Raw genomic sequence first — 15,974 nt, 5'->3', positions numbered from 1 at the left:
AGTGGGGATGCTCTGTCAAATTTTCCTTTTGGGCTAACACTAAGGGCTTTGAGAGACTGTAGGGCTCTTATTAAACTCAACAGTTTGATGTATTTTACCCAAGGAAGAACAAATTTCTTATATGGACAGTGCATGAGCTGTCCTTTATATTTAAATTATAACTAAACATGAGACATTGCACTTGGCTTAAAATGTAAAGTCCAATGTATAAAAAGTTGAGCCAAAACACAGAAAACTTTATTTTTTCTCTAGTGTTCAGGCAGTCGACATTATCTCAAGGAAAAATAACCATAGCTGTTCAAATAATAATATGGTTAATTGACTGGGTTCCAATTTCAGGAAATGGCAATATAATGTGTATTAATGTGGTGAATGAAAGTCTCAAGATCGCTGATAGATAAAAGCTAATCTTCCAAAAGATCCTCCCTGATTCGGTGTTTTGATGATGCTGCATGAGAGCGCTGTCATCTTCCATATGAAACTGAGGTGAAGGCTTGATATTTTTTCACGCAACACAGGGTTATTGATTTAAAGGTGAAAGTGGCTGCTCTGACAATGAATAGATACAGAACATATCTAAATAAGGTTATAAAGGAATGATTAGCAGGGAAGTATATAAGGGGGCTAGCTGAAAAAAAGTCATCTGTGGTCTTGTATCAGACCAAATTATCTCTTAATGTAATTTGGTCATAAATGAATGAGTATGGTGATGATGCAAATAGAGCATTTATTCTTGAAAGGTTTAACTAAACGTTTCTCATTCATCACACTTCACTTGGTTTGACTTACTTGTTTGTGATTGAAAATGAATTCCTCAGATACTGTCAAAACAGGATTTATAAGATTAGCCACTCTTGTGGATCATTGGAAAAATGCCCGCAGTAGTCTTATCAAACTAATTTGCATGTAAAGACTAATTGAACACAGCTGCTATTAGGATATATAAATATTTAAACCCGAGTCCTGCCCACTTTCAAGATAGCACACTTACAGAAGTGCATGGGTGAGGCTTCTCAAAAACAACAGGGGCATCAAGGGTTCTGTCATCCTGGGGCCAAGAGCTTACTACCATCTGGTGGAGACAATTAGAATCTTCAAATTTCTTCGTTCAAAGCCAAGACAATCTGTGATTTTACCAGACTAGTTACTGCCACTATGTATTTCTGGAACATACAAAAGTCAGACACATTATGACCACTTCCCTAATGTGTAAGTTTTACTTTTGTTATCAAAACAGCTCCGATTGTTAGGCACAGATTCAACCTTAAAAAAATTATGCAAATCCCATAGTCCTTGGAATAGCCAGATAGGATTAGGGGTCAGTAATCAGTCTTGTTCACATGTATAACACCCACTGAAAAATAACATTGTACCCACATATTCAGGGTTTATTTACCTCCAATGTCAGTTGGTCATGATATGACTGATGTGTGAAGTCAGGTTTATCCAATTGAGAAATCTCTTCTTAAAACCTCCAAGAAAGTCATTTCTTGAAACAAAAGAATTGTTTCAGGAGAGTGAGAGATTTCATTCAAACCAACAAACAACAATCAGTCTTTATTTTGATTTGAATAGAAAAAAAATACCTACACAGAAAATGATAGTCAACTCCTAATACCGATTAATCAAAGACCTCTTGAATAATTAGTTAGGAACTTGACATTCTAACAGTATGGTTGGAGCAAAATTGCTTTTAAAATAGCATTAAAACATCATGAGGTCATGAGGGTTGAAATGGAAAAAAAAACAAAAACACAGAATAAAACTTATGTACTCTCGAGGCATCATTATGTAGACAGACTATTCTTGTCACAACATTTAAAGATGGCAAGACAAAACATGAACCTGCTATCTAACATTAAGAACCAGAGATTTATCAATAATTGAACCTCTTAACACATACCAATGAGGATTTCATTATGGATGGCTGTCTCTCATACAATAGGTGAAAAATTATACTGGCTCAGGTAAAAACAGATGCCACACATTCACACTGGCAGGAAGCAGTGGCCATCAGCCACCTAGTGGCCATAAATGGTAATTTCTTATGTCTGTTACCCTTTACATTAAGTTTGTGTTCATATCTCACCAAGTATATTTTTTTAATTGGTCAAATCAATTCCTTTTAAATTGCTATTAACAGAACTGTCTTTCAGGCATTCCCCAACAGGAAGCTGCAACACTAATTGAGAGGATAGTTTCCTTTGTTTAAAATGTTATGACAACCAAAAAAGGAAGATTAGAAAACTTTTAATAAAGAAAAAAGTGTATTGAATCAAGTGAACTGGTTCATTAAACACTCGTGTCACTGACTTTGGAATCGTGGCTGCATTAGATGCCTCCATGAAAATGGGAATCAGGGACTGAAAAGTTTGAGAAGCTCTGCTCTAACAAGAGTTTAAGCCTGGCAGTTCACATTATTCTACATGTGTTGTTGAATGGTGATGATGGTAGAACATGCTGAATATTGTTAGTCATATTAACAAGGTAAGTCCAGTTCAGGTGGGAGGGACTTAAATAAGATGACCCTCATTCACTGTCAAACTTAATAGAGTTAACTGTGGTGGAGATCGGTCCCCCACGGTAGCTCCCCCGTTTCTTCTTTGTCTTTTCATGGCGGAATGACTTGCCTTTTGTGAACCTCAGCACATCATTAGCTTTCTGGCCCCAATCTCCATTGGATCCGAGCTGGAGAGGCAGAGAAAATTAAAATGATAGCTGATTTTTGATTTGTCCTCAGCAATGTACCATCATGTGAAGCATATGATTAACCAAGGTGGAATTTACCTTTGCATCAAAAGAATTGTCAGCAAGACGGGGATCCACTTCAACATCCTCCTCTCTTATTCTTCGGAAAGGTGCATTGGAGGACTGAAACACATAAGCATTTTAGTTACATCAAGGATTTTGTCAAAGAACAAAATACAACTTTGGATGGGATTGTCTCTACAGGAGAGTTTTGACTAAGCATGGTTCAGAAGACCCCCGAATGACGATAAAAAGAAACTGACCTAGTTTTCCCTTCCCCGGATGTGGGTCACCAGGGCCCACCCTCTGGAGCCAGGCCCTGAGATGGGGCTCAATGCCAAGTCACCTCTCTGGTGGGAAAGTAATCTGAGCTGGTGTGCGAGGCTGAGAGGTTCCGGCTAGATATAGTCAACCTCACCTTGATGCACAGCAACCAGTTTAGAAAGGGGTAGGACTCTCCTACCAAACAGCCCCCCTATCTGTACCCAAGTAGTGTTCTGTTACTAGACTCCTATGGTCGTCATGGACTGTCCATAACAAACATCATGCTCAGGCATAAAGGTGTGCACCAGGAACTAACACATCCTCGGCTGCACGTCAACGATCAACATCGAAGTCATCGAACCTGGGACTGCATGTTCTGGATACTTGGGTCAAGAAAGGGGCGGAGCTGTAAACTGATCACACTTGGTGGCGAGTTGGCTCCAACAGTGGGGAGGGACGCCAGTGAGACCTGGCAGACTTAAATGTACCTTGATGATCTACTGGGAACATCTGACAGAGTCCCCTGTCAAAGAAAGTTTCAACTCCCACCTCTGGCAAAGCTTCAACTATGTACCAGAGGAAAGCAGGGGACATTGAGTTCGAGTGGGCCGTATTTTGTGACTCCATAGTTGGGGCGGCAGATCGTAGCTGTGGCTGTAAGGCCGTCAGCGCCTGCCGAGGTGGCAACCCTTGAATCTGTTGATGAACATTGGGGGTGAGAGATGCTCTCAAATTGAAGGAGGCACTATCAGGTCTTTCTAGTCTGTGGGGCTCTGGAGGGAGATATCGACAAACTAAGCAGCAAGTGTCTTTGGTGGTTGCCGAGGCTAAAACTCAGGAAGTAATTCAGCGAGGTCATGGAAAATGATTTCCGGAGTGCTATACAAAGATTCTGATACACCATCCAGTGGTTCAGGAGATGAAAGCTGTACACCGTTAACACCATATAGCAGGGATGGTATGCTGCTGAGTTGACTCAAGATATTGTGGATTGGTGGAAGTAATACTTCAAAGACCTCCTCAATCCTGATGACACACCTTCCAATGAGGAGGCAGAGTCCAGGGACTCTAGGGTGGGTTTGCCAATTTCTTGGACTTAAGTTGCTGAGGTGATCCTCTGTGGTGGGGCCCTGAGGGGTGGATGAGGTTCACCCTTGGTTCCTTAAACCTCTGGATGTTTAGGGGGCTGTCGTGGCTGATTCACCTCTGCAACATTGTTTTAAAAGCAGGAGCAGTGCTTCTAGATTGGCAAACCAGGCTGGTAGTCACACTTTGTCAGCCTTTCAAGGGAGGCTGACAAGGGAATCACACTCATCAGCCTCCCTTGAAAGCTCTACTCAGGGATCCTTGCAAGGAAGGGCTGCTAGGTAGTTCAATCTCAGATTCAGGAGGAGCAGTGTGGTTTGCATCATGGTCATAGAACAGTGGCTTCATAGTCTTAGCGGGGTCCCAATCCATGTGCTTTTTTCGACCAGAAGTAAGCATTCAACCATATCTTGTATGGGGAGTCCTGTGGAGGGTACTCTGGGAGTATAGGGTACCATATCCCCAAATACCGGCTGTTTCTGTCCTTTTATGAACTGTGTCACAGGTTATTCTTCTTTGCATGTGGTTAGTTGGATGAGGGTTGGACTCTGCCAATTTCTAGGTGCAGCCAGGGTGTCGATGAGGATCAGCACCTCCAATTCGAAACAGGTGGAGTGCCCCCTCCGGTTCAGGGATGAAGCCCTGCCCCAAGTCGAGGAGTTCAAGTATCTCAGGGTCTCGTTTACAAGTTAAGAAAACCTGGAGCGAGAGATCGTCATGCAGATTTGTGTGGCATCAGCAGTGATGCAAACTCTGCATTGGTCTGTCACAATCAATAAGAACCTGAGCTAAAAGGTGAAGTTCTCAATTTACTGGTCAATCTACACTCCTATCCTCGCCTACGGTTCTAAGATGTGGGTAGTGACCAAAAGAGTAAGGTCATAGATATCAGTGCCTGAAATTATTTTTCTACACAGGGTGTCCTGCTCTCCCTTAAAGAGAGGATGAGGCCAGCCTGGAGAGGCTTGGAGTACAGTGCCTGCTCCTCTGATATGAGAAGCCAGATTAGGTGGATCGGGCTTCTGGTCAGGATCCCTCATGGACGCCTCCCTGGTGAGGTGTTCCAGGTATTTCCAACTGGGAGGAGACCTCAAGGGAATCCCAGGACACACCGGAGACTGTGTCTCGGCTGGCCTGGGAACACCCTGGGATTCCCGCTGAAGACCTCGACCAAGTGGCTGAGGAGGAAAAGTGTGGGCATCGCTGCTTCAGCTGATGCACGCCTCCGACCCAACCCCAGATACGTGATAGCAGATGGAGAAAGGTCTTGAATATACAAGAATTGTTACAGAATGTACAAGGAAGAAAAAGTGTTCCTGGTGGCATACAGTTGTGTTCAAAACAATAGCAGTAAGTGTAAAACCAGAGTAAAGCTCAAAATTCTTATAGTTTTTATTTCCATGCATTGAGAACACTGCACACTATATTCTAAATCAAAACAGAGGAAATGTATTGATTTTTTTATTTACATTACAAAAAATAAAGTTTGGGATGCTCAAAAATGTAGCAGTCTCTGCATTTGTCTTTACAGACTCAAATATTTACTGTACAAACTGAAAAATCTGTATGATATAGCTTTTATGTGACTATTTCTGAAAACTGTTTCACATTGTATTGAATGGAGGTGACCAATGTCTGGCAACTGTGAACAGGTATTCAAGCCCAGGAAGATTGGACTACATTCCACAAATCCACTGCATTACTTGATTTTGTCTCAGAAACATGACTTTTTGGTCATCCCACAGGTCCTCGGTGGGATTGAGGCGCAGGGATTGGGCTGGCCAACAGATATCTCAGATTATGTATGTCTAGACCCAAGATGCTGCTCACTTACTGGTGACACCCATTTCACCCATTTCAAGGTCATTTCCTCTCCAGCCTAATACAAAATGACTGATCCATGAGCCCTTATATGCAATAAATAGGGCTAACACCATGATAAGAGAAACATCCCCATATCAGATGCTTGCACAATCATGCTTTATGGCTTCAGAGTGCTGAGCTTGAATTCAGTGCTTGGGGGTTGTATGACAAACTGCCTGCAGCCCTTGGACCCAAAAAGAACGAGCTTACTTTCATCAGTCCACAAAACATTTCTCCTGTTATCTTCAAGACAGTTGATGTGTTCTTTGGCAAACTGTATCCTCTTCTGGCTGGCTGTCTTATTTATTTAAATGGTGAGACTTCTGCTTGGCCTTCTCACCGATCAATCAGCTTCACACAGGCATCCTCTAATTGTCACAGTGCTCACAGTTAACTACTTTCATCACTCTGACTCTGATGATTTGCTGAGTCTTTGCCATACTGGCTAGTCTTCAATCTAGTGGAAAGGTAGTCTTTTTCCATGTCTCTAGTATTGCTTTCCATTTTAAACCATAGGAGATCGTTTTAGCCAAGCAGCGTATCATTTTCTGCAATTCTATATAGCTTTTGCCTATTCTAATCTACATTTTAATCAAAATCTGCTGTTTTTCGAAACCATATCTAGAACAACCCATTTTTCTCAGGTTTTCAGAGAAGTGCGTGTACAACATGTGCTGGCTTCATTCTTAAATAAGGTTTACCTGATCGACATCTGTTTTTCACTAAATGAATGACCTCAATGGATCACCACACAATTCATATACTGTATTTTCCGCACTATAAGGTGCACCTAAAAGCCTTTAATTTTCTCAAAAAACGACAGTTTGCCTTATTATCTGATGTGCCTTATATATGGATCAATATTGGTTTATTATGGCTACAGAAGCAGCGGTAAAAACGGTAAAGGGGAATTCCAGTCCCACACAAATTATGTGTGTATAAAAACCCCAAAATGGCACCTTTCAAGAGACACGCTTATGACGCAGAGTTCAAAATCAAGGCGATCGGTCAAGCAGTAGAACATGGGAATGGAGCAGCAGCGAGAGAATTCAACATTAATAAATCAATGGTACAGAAGTGGAGGAAGCGACAAGACAACCTGCGCCAAGTAAAGAAGACTAAACAGACTTTCCAAGGCAACAAAGCAAGATGGCCACAGTTGGAGGACAAACTCGAACAGTGGGTTGAACAGAGAGCAGCATGTAGAAGCATCTCTACATTCACTATTTGAATGAAGGCAACGGCGCTGGCTAGCATCATGATCAATGAATTTAGAGGCAGTCCTTCATGGTGCTTTCATTTTATGAAAAGCTTTAAACCGTGACAAATAGAGATGGAAAAACATTGTTTTCAACGAAGGCGGCGCAAATACCGGTAAGAGCTACTGGTATGTACGGTACCGTATTGTGAATGCACTAACTTGTTTTGGGAGTGAACTGAGTTGTCAGAACGTTGGTTTGTATTCTGTTAATGAAATTTGACTGACTTATCCGATTATTTTGTTGACATCCCCTTTAGCACAGCTTCATCTAGTGGTTAGATAATGCAACCCCCGCCACTACAGTAGTTTCTATTCTATGGGCCTTATAATGCCCTGTGCCTTATATATGAAAACACTTTTAAACTAGGCGATTCATTGAAGGTGCACCTTATAATCCGATGTGCCTTAGTGCGGAAAATACAGTACTTTTTTTTCCCTGCCTGATATTTATTTTCCTTCATTTCCTGTGAATTTAAGAATGATACATTTTTCTTTATTTTTTGATTTTGAAAATATTGTGCAGTGCTCCCAATGCATTGATATAAAAACTATTAGGGATTTTGTGCTCACATCCACATGTGGAAATTTGACATCAAGTTTGAGTTCACATTTTTAAAAACACTTATTTTGAGCACAACTGTACCTACAATTAGAGAACAGGACACCATAGTGCTAAACTAATCATTGGCATACCATATGCACTATTAATAATTTCATGGACGTTAAAAAGTAATTAAAAAGTAATTAAAACAAAAAAATCCTTTATTTCAAACCTTGAGTGAAGTAAAACTTAAGGTGCATCCAATGTATATGCTAGTGTAGATTACCTGGCTTGAATGGATGTGAGCTATAGTAATTTAGTCTCAATCCATGTTAAACTAAGGTCTTACTTTATTTGCTTTAGGAACTGTCTGTGGCGTGTTTTTCTTCTTGTTTTTTGGTGTCTTGACTTCGGACTCCTCCTGACTTTCTGATGAGTCTTTGTCATTTTTCCGCTTTCCAGTGGTGCCTAGAAGAATGAAGATGAGAACAATCAAAAAGACATACGGCTGGTTTGAAGTCAAGAATAATGGCTGTCCTTTTATACTGTAGACATTTTCTGTCCTCCAAATCAGATAATTCACTATTTGACAAAACTTATAAATTAGTGAAAAATATTTTGCCATAGTTTTTGGAAACTTCCTTTTCGTCACTGTTAAACAATATACATGATATCAAGCTTTAGATCAACTACAAAATGGAATATCGAAAAAAGAATGGTTTGAGGATTCTAGATGTCTAGATACACATTTAATTGCCAAGGAAAAGGGAATGTTCCATTCAGTATTCTAATCACTTGCCATTTTTTGTGATGGTGGTTGCTGATGCTATGGCAGCTTTCTGTGGTGCTTCACTCTCATCTGATGAGCTACTGCTGCTCACTCTGGTTTTAGCGGGTGGGGTTGCCTTGGCAGATGCTACTGCTCTAGCAGGCTTATTCCCTGAGATAGTTTTCTTCCCTGTTGCCTTTGCTGGTTCTTCATCAGAACTATCGGAATCTGAGCTGCTCTTTGCTGGTACAACTGCACTTGCTACAGGAGTAGCAGCCTTTGTGGCTGCTGGCTTTGCTGGTTCCCCCTCATCCTCAGAAGATTCAGAGTCTGAACTGCTTTCAGCTGCAGCTTTTTTTTTTGCAGGTGTAGTAGCCTTTGACGTTGCTGGAGTAGTCTTTGCTGCAGGAGTAGCAGTCTTTGTGGCTGCTGGCTTAGCCTTTGCTGGTTCCCCCTCATCCTCAGAAGATTCAGAGTCTGAACTGCTTTCAGCTGCAGCATTTTTTTTGGCAGGTGTAGTAGCCTTTGACGTTGCTGGAGTAGTCTTTGCTGCAGGAGTAGCAGTCTTTGTGGCTCCTGGCTTAGCCTTTGCTGGTTCCCCCTCATCCTCAGAGGATTCAGAGTCTGAACTGCTTTCAGCTGCAGCATCTTTTTTTGCAGGTGTAGTAGCCTTTGACGTTGCTGAAGTAGTCTTTGCTGCAGGAGTAGCAGTCTTTGTGGCTACTGGCTTAGCCTTTGCTGGTTCCCCCTCATCCTCAGAGGATTCAGAGTCTGAACTGCTTTCAGCTGCAGCATCTTTTTTTGCAGGTGTAGCCTTTGAAGCACGGGTGACAACCTTTGCTGCAGCAGACTTGCCTTGAGCAAGTTTTTCCTCTTCTTCTGATGAAGAGTCAGAGTCAGAGCTGCTTTCAGCTGCAGCACCTTTTTTTGCAGGCATAGCCGCTTTTGAAGCAGGGGCCTTTGTTGCAGGTGTAGCATTTTTTGCTGCTGCAGGCTTGGCTTTAGCAGGTTCTTCCTCATCTTCAGAAGAGGAGTCAGAGTCAGAGCTGCTTTTAGCTGCAGCACCTTTTTGTGAAGGTGTAGCTGTCCTCGAAGCAGGGGTGACAGCCTTTGTTGCAGGGGTAGCATTCTTTGCTGCTACAGGCTTGGCTTTAGCAGGTTCTTCCTCATCTTCAGAAGAGGAGTCAGAGTCAGAGCTGCTTTTAGCTGCAGCACCTTTTTGTGAAGGTGTAGCTGTCCTCGAAGCAGGGGTGACAGCCTTTGTTGCAGGGGTAGCATTCTTTGCTGCTGCAGGCTTGGCTTTAGCAGGTTGTCCCTCATCTTCAGAAGAAGAGTCAGAGTCTGAGCTGCTTTCAGCTGCAGCACCTTTTTGAGAAGATGCAGCAGCCTTTGAAGCAGGGGTGACAGCTTTTGCAGCAGCAGGTTTAACTTTAGTAGGCTCTTCCTCATCCTCAGATGAAGAGTCAGAGTCTGAGCTGCTTTTAGCTGCAGCACCTTTTTGTGAAGGTGTAGCTGTCCTTGAAGCAGGGGTACCAGCCTTTGTTGCAGGGGTAGCCTTCTTTGCTGCTACAGGCTTGGCTTTAGCAGGTTGTCCCTCATCTTCAGAAGAAGAGTCAGAGTCTGAGCTGCTTTCAGCTGCAGCACCTTTTTGTGAAGATGCAGAAGCCTTAGACGCAGGGGTGGCAGCTTTTGCTGCTCCAGGCTTAACTTTAGCAGGTTCTTCCTCATCCTCTGATGAAGAGCCAGAGTCTGAGCTGCTTTCAGCTGCAGCACCTTTATTTGCTGGTGTAGCAGTCTTTGAAGCAGAGGTGACAACTTTTGCTGCAGGAGTAGTAGGTTTTGAGGTGCAGGTGGCAGGTTTAGCTACAGCTGGCTTGGCCTGACAAGGTTCATCTTCTGAAGAGTCAGTGTCTGAACTGCTTTCAGATGCAGCAGCTTTCTTTACAGGAACAGCAACCTTCGTGGTTTGACTGGCAATCTTTTTTGCCTGAGTATCCACTTTTACTGCTCCTGGCTTGGTATTAGCTGATTCTTCTTCATCGTCAGAAGAGTCAGTGTCTGAGCTGCTTTCTGCTGCACCAGGTTTCCCTGCTATAGTAGTAGCCTTGGAAGTAGCAGCGGATAATTTTGTTGTCGGAGTCGCAACTTTAACTGCTGCTGGTTTTACTTTTGAAGGCTCTCCATCCTCAGATGACGATGATTCACTGTCTGAACTGCTTTCTGCAGTGTTAGCAGACTTTGCTGCAGGAGTGGTAGGTGGCTTGGCTTTAACTGGCTTCTTTTCCTCTTCAGAAGAGTCTGACTCAGAGCTGGACTCTGCTGTCTTTGTGGAGGGTTTCGAGGCTGTTGGGGTTGTTGTAGTGGCAGCTTTTACTGGGGTCCCATTTTGCGTGCTGTAGTCCGAATCTGTTTAAAAATGGTAAAGAAATGCATACACCTTTACATTAAAACCTTTATTCAACCAGTAATTCGCATAGAACTGATTTTAAATGAGCATCATTTAGAAAAAAAAAGGTTTTAGAAATCTGAAAAAGACCAACAAAAACTAATTCAGGTCAATTACCAGGGCTAGAGGAATCACCTTTTTTTCCAGTAGTCTTGATGGTTCCAGTATTAGGTGCAGGCTCTTCCCTTTTACTAGCCGGAATCTTGGCTTTCACACTTTTAACTGGGGCAGCTCTTGGGGGGTTGACTTTTGCCACAGGTTTTTTTGTTTCCTCTTCATCTGAGCTTGAATCTTGAATGGCATGGATAAGTACAGATATTTGTCAGATGCATAAATCTATATGGTTTATCAAATAATTTAGTAACTTCACTGTTACCTGAGCTACCAGAGCTGCTTTCCTGCTTCTTAGCTGTCAGTTTTTGCTCGCTAGGTTTGGCCGAAGTGGTCTTGTTCGGTTGTTTAGGTTTAACTGGATGAAGCACAATGTTCTTAGAAAGGCAACAAAAAATATGACACTTAAACAGCTGAAATTTTGGCATGTCATACCAGCGGTTTTCTTTGCAGAATTGTCATTACTCCTGTCGGAAGAGTCACTTTCCTTGGCCTTACTGGTTACTGGAGTAGCTTGAGCTTTGGGGATAGAAGCAGGAGGTGGGACCGCACTGTATGCTCCTATCAAGACAGAGGGAAGAAATTAATAGGCTTGGAGCTCGGTGCATTAAGTGTAGGCATTTGAGGTTGGACTTGGCTAAGAGTTCCTGGTATTTTGTCTTCAAATAGAACAAACTGCAAATTGAGCTCATGCTTGTACACATCCAGCTAAGTGGCACAAGTGGCTAACCAATTAAAAGATGCTAACCACTGGGAAAACCTGCTGCACTACCGTAAATGAATGTGTTGCTTACCATTTTGTTTTTATTTGTATTTATTTATTTATTTATTTAACTTAGGCTACCATGTGATAGGGTTTCTGTAGGTATCAGCCAATCTGATTTAATGCTTTTTAATGCCACTTTAGACAAATTAAATGCCAAGGTCCAACTGCAGATACATTCATCGATAATGATTTCAATCTTCTTGAATTGATTTTGCACAGTAGCAGATATGAATAATAAGAATAAGAACAACTTTATTTATCCCGAAGGAAATTGTTGTGCCAGAGTTTCAGGTAAAACATAATAATAAATAATAGTAGGAAATTGTAAAAAACAGTAAAAAAAAAAGGGGGGAGTATAAGAAATACAAATAAAACTATTAAGTGTCAAAGTCAAGGCTATAAAATGTTTTAAGGTCTTAAGTACAAAGATTTGAAGATTCCCTGCGCCTGAAGGAAGAGGAATTAAAAAGTATTTAAGTACATATGACCATCTGAGTGACAATGGGGAAAAAAACCAACCAGATGGATTAAATTTTGTATATAATACTTAATGCATATTTCTTAGTTGGTTTCTTTTTTGCTCCAACTCTGGCTCAACATTTTTCAGTTAAAGGCATTTGCCTTTGTATTTCCTCGAAGTATTTGACTAGGTGATCATTTGAGCGATGAGAGTGCACTGCCTACGTTTTTTGCAGCTTTCTCAGCATCCTTCTGAAGACTGGTGCACATCTCTGTCAACACAACCTTTTTCTTTCTCAGTGCTTCCAGCTCATCCTCCAAGGCTTTGGAGGATATGAGTGGTGCTGCACTGCAGACCAGAGCCGGTCCTCATGCCTGTCGCGGCATGGCTGGCAGCAGTGGTCAGAGTAGCAGCAGCTGATGTGTTGGAAAAGGGAGCAGTTACCTTACTAGTCCCGGCAAAAAAAAAAAAAAAGAAATCAGCCAGTCAACCGCTACCTTCCTTTTGCCGACTTATGACCACCTGACTGCACGTGCAATTGTGCAAAGTTTAAACGCTTTTCACATAGAACAAAATGCCTCACCCAGTTGTCTGCCAGCGGGTTCTAACCAGCCTGGAAACAGTCCTTCATCCAATCACTTTTGTTGAAAATAACACATTACCACTTTCCTGACACAACATTACTCTCCGCTCTTTTGCCATGCTCAACGTCCGGTGTTGTAACTTTGTACTCTGTCAAGAGTAGCGGCCGTAAAAAATAGCCAATTAAAGGGTTACGCTTGTCGATCATCACACTATTCTGATTGAAATTATTAAATGTTAATATATCCTTCTCAACAAAAATGTTAAAGAATGATTTTTCCCCATCAACAGTTTTTACATTTTTAATGTCTGTGGACATTGAATTTAATGCTTTTCAATGCAATTTAAGGCCTTAACTTTGGCAAGACCTATATAACGACTTGTGCTTTTTACTGACCTGCAGAAACCCTGATGTAGAAACAGTAATTTCTGATACATTACATCATAAGGTGATGCAATGTATATATGCTTTCTAGATTTAATTGTATTGAATTTTTTTCCCCTGGTTGGACATGAAATGATCAAAAAACAAACCTGCTTTGGGTTTTTTGGCAGGTGGAGCCTCGTCTTCAGATGAGGAATCATCACTGCTTGATTCAGGTGCAGCAGCAGTGGTCTTTCCTTGAACAGATTTTACCGGGGCCTATAAAACAAATTAAAATTTAGCTTAAAAAATAAATTAAAAAAATCATAACCACATTTTGATCAATCTTGCTCTCCATTAGTCTACCCATCCACTAAAAAGGGATATCGGATATTCAGAAAAACCTTTACTCTTTACCTTTACTTGTTTTTCATCTTCTGAATCAGAGGAACTTTCACTGCTGCTTTCTTTTTTTTTAACTGCACCTTTAGCAAGAACTGAGGCTTTTGATGTAGGGACAGTACCTGTGGGTTATATTATTGAGAAATGAATTCCAAATGAGTTTTCATATAACAAAAAATAAAATAAAAAAAAACAACTGATAACAGTTCAATATATACACTTAAGTCTTAACAATGCAACTCACTTGAGGGAGCTTTTGCTGTCTTTTCATCCTCAGAGTCTGACTCTTCACTGCTAGAACTACTATCTTTCTTTCTTGCACTAGCTGCAGCAGGTGAAGGCTTAACATGGGCCTAAAAAAACAAAAGTACAATATCAACAAAGTCACATTCACAGGCATCATTTTGCACATCCATTACAAACTCCCCATTTCTGTAATCTGTGCTCCCCCTAACTAAACTGTTAATGCTAACATGAAATAAAGCACTGACTTTCAACCTTTTGTGTGACTAAAAAAAACAACTAATTTCGAGGTCATCATATGTACACACACATATATACAGGTGGTCCTCACTTTACAACAAGGTTATGTTCCCAGGGGTCTGCAATTAAGTGAAACACCATTTCTACCGTACTGTATTTGTATACATATTGGCCATTTGTTATGTACTATTTTACCTTTTTTTTCCTTTAATGTTTATATTTGCATGAATATAGGCCAATTATATGCATGGGGAAACACCTACAATACATACTCACTCACAACACACAACCAGCGTATTCCGTGCATATTTTAATATTGCGAAATCCGTCGTAACTCCAAGTCCTCAAGTGAGGACCACCTTTGTACACACATGCACACACACTTCTCTCTTTTTTAATTTCATTCTTGTTAAGAATAAGAACAACTTTATTTATCCCGAAGGAAATTGTTGATGTTCACAACTTTGATTTGGTTACCCCATGTGCCCCTCAGGGACATAGTTTTCTGATTCTGATCTTAAGGGGCATCACTGTAAACTGAAGGAGCAAAGTCCTGAATGCATCCCATGTGGATTTTTATTACCTGTGCAGTAGCTTCTTCCTCCTCAGAGTCACTTGACTCTTCACTACTGCTAGACACATCTTTTGTAGCAGCGACTTTTGAGGGTACCTCCTTGGCTGTTTAATAAACATTGAAAAAATTAAACAAGGTTTTAAATTATACATTATACAAGGTTTTAAAATGAAAAAGTTGCAATACTTGAGCAGCATCCGTTGCAAAGATTAGTATTACCTGCAGGTGCAGACTTTGACTGTTTGGTAACAGCGCCAACTTTGCTGCTTGAGTCCTTTGTAGGTTTAGCCTTCTTGGCTGATGGTTCATTAGTACCATCCAATTTGTCAGTGGCTACTTTACGTTTCCTTGCTTCAGGTGACCTAGGAAGAAGATGACATTAAAATTAATTATATTAATAAACAAACGAGGAACTTATGTGCCAAACAATAAAGCTCTGTTTCATTACTGAAAAAGTCTGGATTTACAGTACAAATGGCGACAGCATAAAGTACATTTAGGACGGACTTAAGCGCTTGATAGTAGAGTGCAATAGAAACAACTTTTGAATCCACGTGGGCATGCCGGCAGTTGTAACATACAAGAGGGATAGTAAATTACACAGAAAACGTCCCAGGACACAATAAACGAGCTTATTTAAGTCTGTGTCAAACTAATGGCGGTCAACGTTTTAAGAGACAAAATAACAGTCATCAACTCACTTCACCCAGAAGTTGTAGATGTTCAGAAGGCTTTCTTCATTTGAGTCCTGTGGATTCTATTGATAAAAACAAACAAACAAACATGATGCTATGAGATGCCTCCTCCCCTCCAAATACGAACCACATACGGCAATTCAAAGTTCAAAAATTCTTTAGTTTAAAATGAAAATGTTGGTAAGTCTTGGGTAAAAAATGCACGGTGTTCTCCCACGTGCTAACTACACTTGAGGCTCCGGTCGTAGAGGCGTGTTCGTCGGGTCCCGCCGGGAGCACATATGTGTAAAGATTTGGGGACCAACGACCCGTCCGACTAACTGTCAGCTACGAAATGTAAGCAGCTTACCACTTTAGTCTGTTTAAAAAACTGCTGTGCTGCTTTGGTGAATTTATTCTCCAACAAAAACGAGTACACACACTTGTACAAATCACTCGGCACAGACGTTGGCGCCGCCATCTTCACCACCACGCCGCTTGGAGAAGCACCGGAAGTAAAACTTATTCTTAATAATTGCGCAGGCGCAAACGCAAGTCTGGAATGGACCCCCCCTTGGCG

The 15,974-nt window shown here is 41.3% G+C and overlaps 1 protein-coding gene across 1 annotated transcript; it reads right to left on the bottom strand.

Moving 5' to 3' along the window:
• Nucleotides 1-1,530: 1,530 nt before the first annotated feature.
• Nucleotides 1,531-15,886, bottom strand: nolc1 (nucleolar and coiled-body phosphoprotein 1). The gene is made up of 14 exons (XM_086167408.1): nt 15,765-15,886; nt 15,422-15,477; nt 14,940-15,082; nt 14,730-14,824; nt 13,908-14,016; nt 13,679-13,785; nt 13,432-13,540; nt 11,525-11,650; nt 11,355-11,447; nt 11,114-11,269; nt 8,563-10,938; nt 8,113-8,231; nt 2,788-2,871; nt 1,531-2,688 (listed from the first exon to the last, which is right to left on the bottom strand). The coding sequence occupies exons 1-14, from the start codon at nt 15,873-15,875 to the stop codon at nt 2,530-2,532; spliced, it is 3,843 nt and encodes a 1,280-aa protein (XP_086023534.1). The 5' UTR covers nt 15,876-15,886; the 3' UTR covers nt 1,531-2,529.
• Between the last annotated feature and the right edge of the window lie 88 nt (nt 15,887-15,974).

Source organism: Fistularia commersonii, chromosome 2, assembly GCF_037954325.1.
Source record: "Fistularia commersonii isolate RoL2024-O1a breed Wild chromosome 2, RoL_Fcom_v1.0, whole genome shotgun sequence".
Classification (NCBI taxonomy): Eukaryota; Metazoa; Chordata; class Actinopteri; order Syngnathiformes; family Fistulariidae; genus Fistularia; species Fistularia commersonii.
The sequence above is the reverse complement of the archived record's forward strand: the minus strand, read 5'-3'. Positions and strand labels throughout refer to the sequence as shown.

Excerpts from the sequence above, each read along its gene's own strand:
- nolc1 (XM_086167408.1), bottom strand. The coding sequence starts at position 15,875 with ATGGCGGCGCCAACGTCTGTGCCGAGTGATTTGTACAAGTGTGTGTAC. Across the intron at positions 14,017-14,729 it reads AGGAAGAAGCTACTGCACAG|GCCCATGTTAAGCCTTCACC; the intron begins GTAATAAAAATC and ends TTGTTTTTTTAG. Across the intron at positions 11,448-11,524 it reads TTCTGCAAAGAAAACCGCTG|TTAAACCTAAACAACCGAAC; the intron begins GTATGACATGCC and ends TGCTTCATCCAG.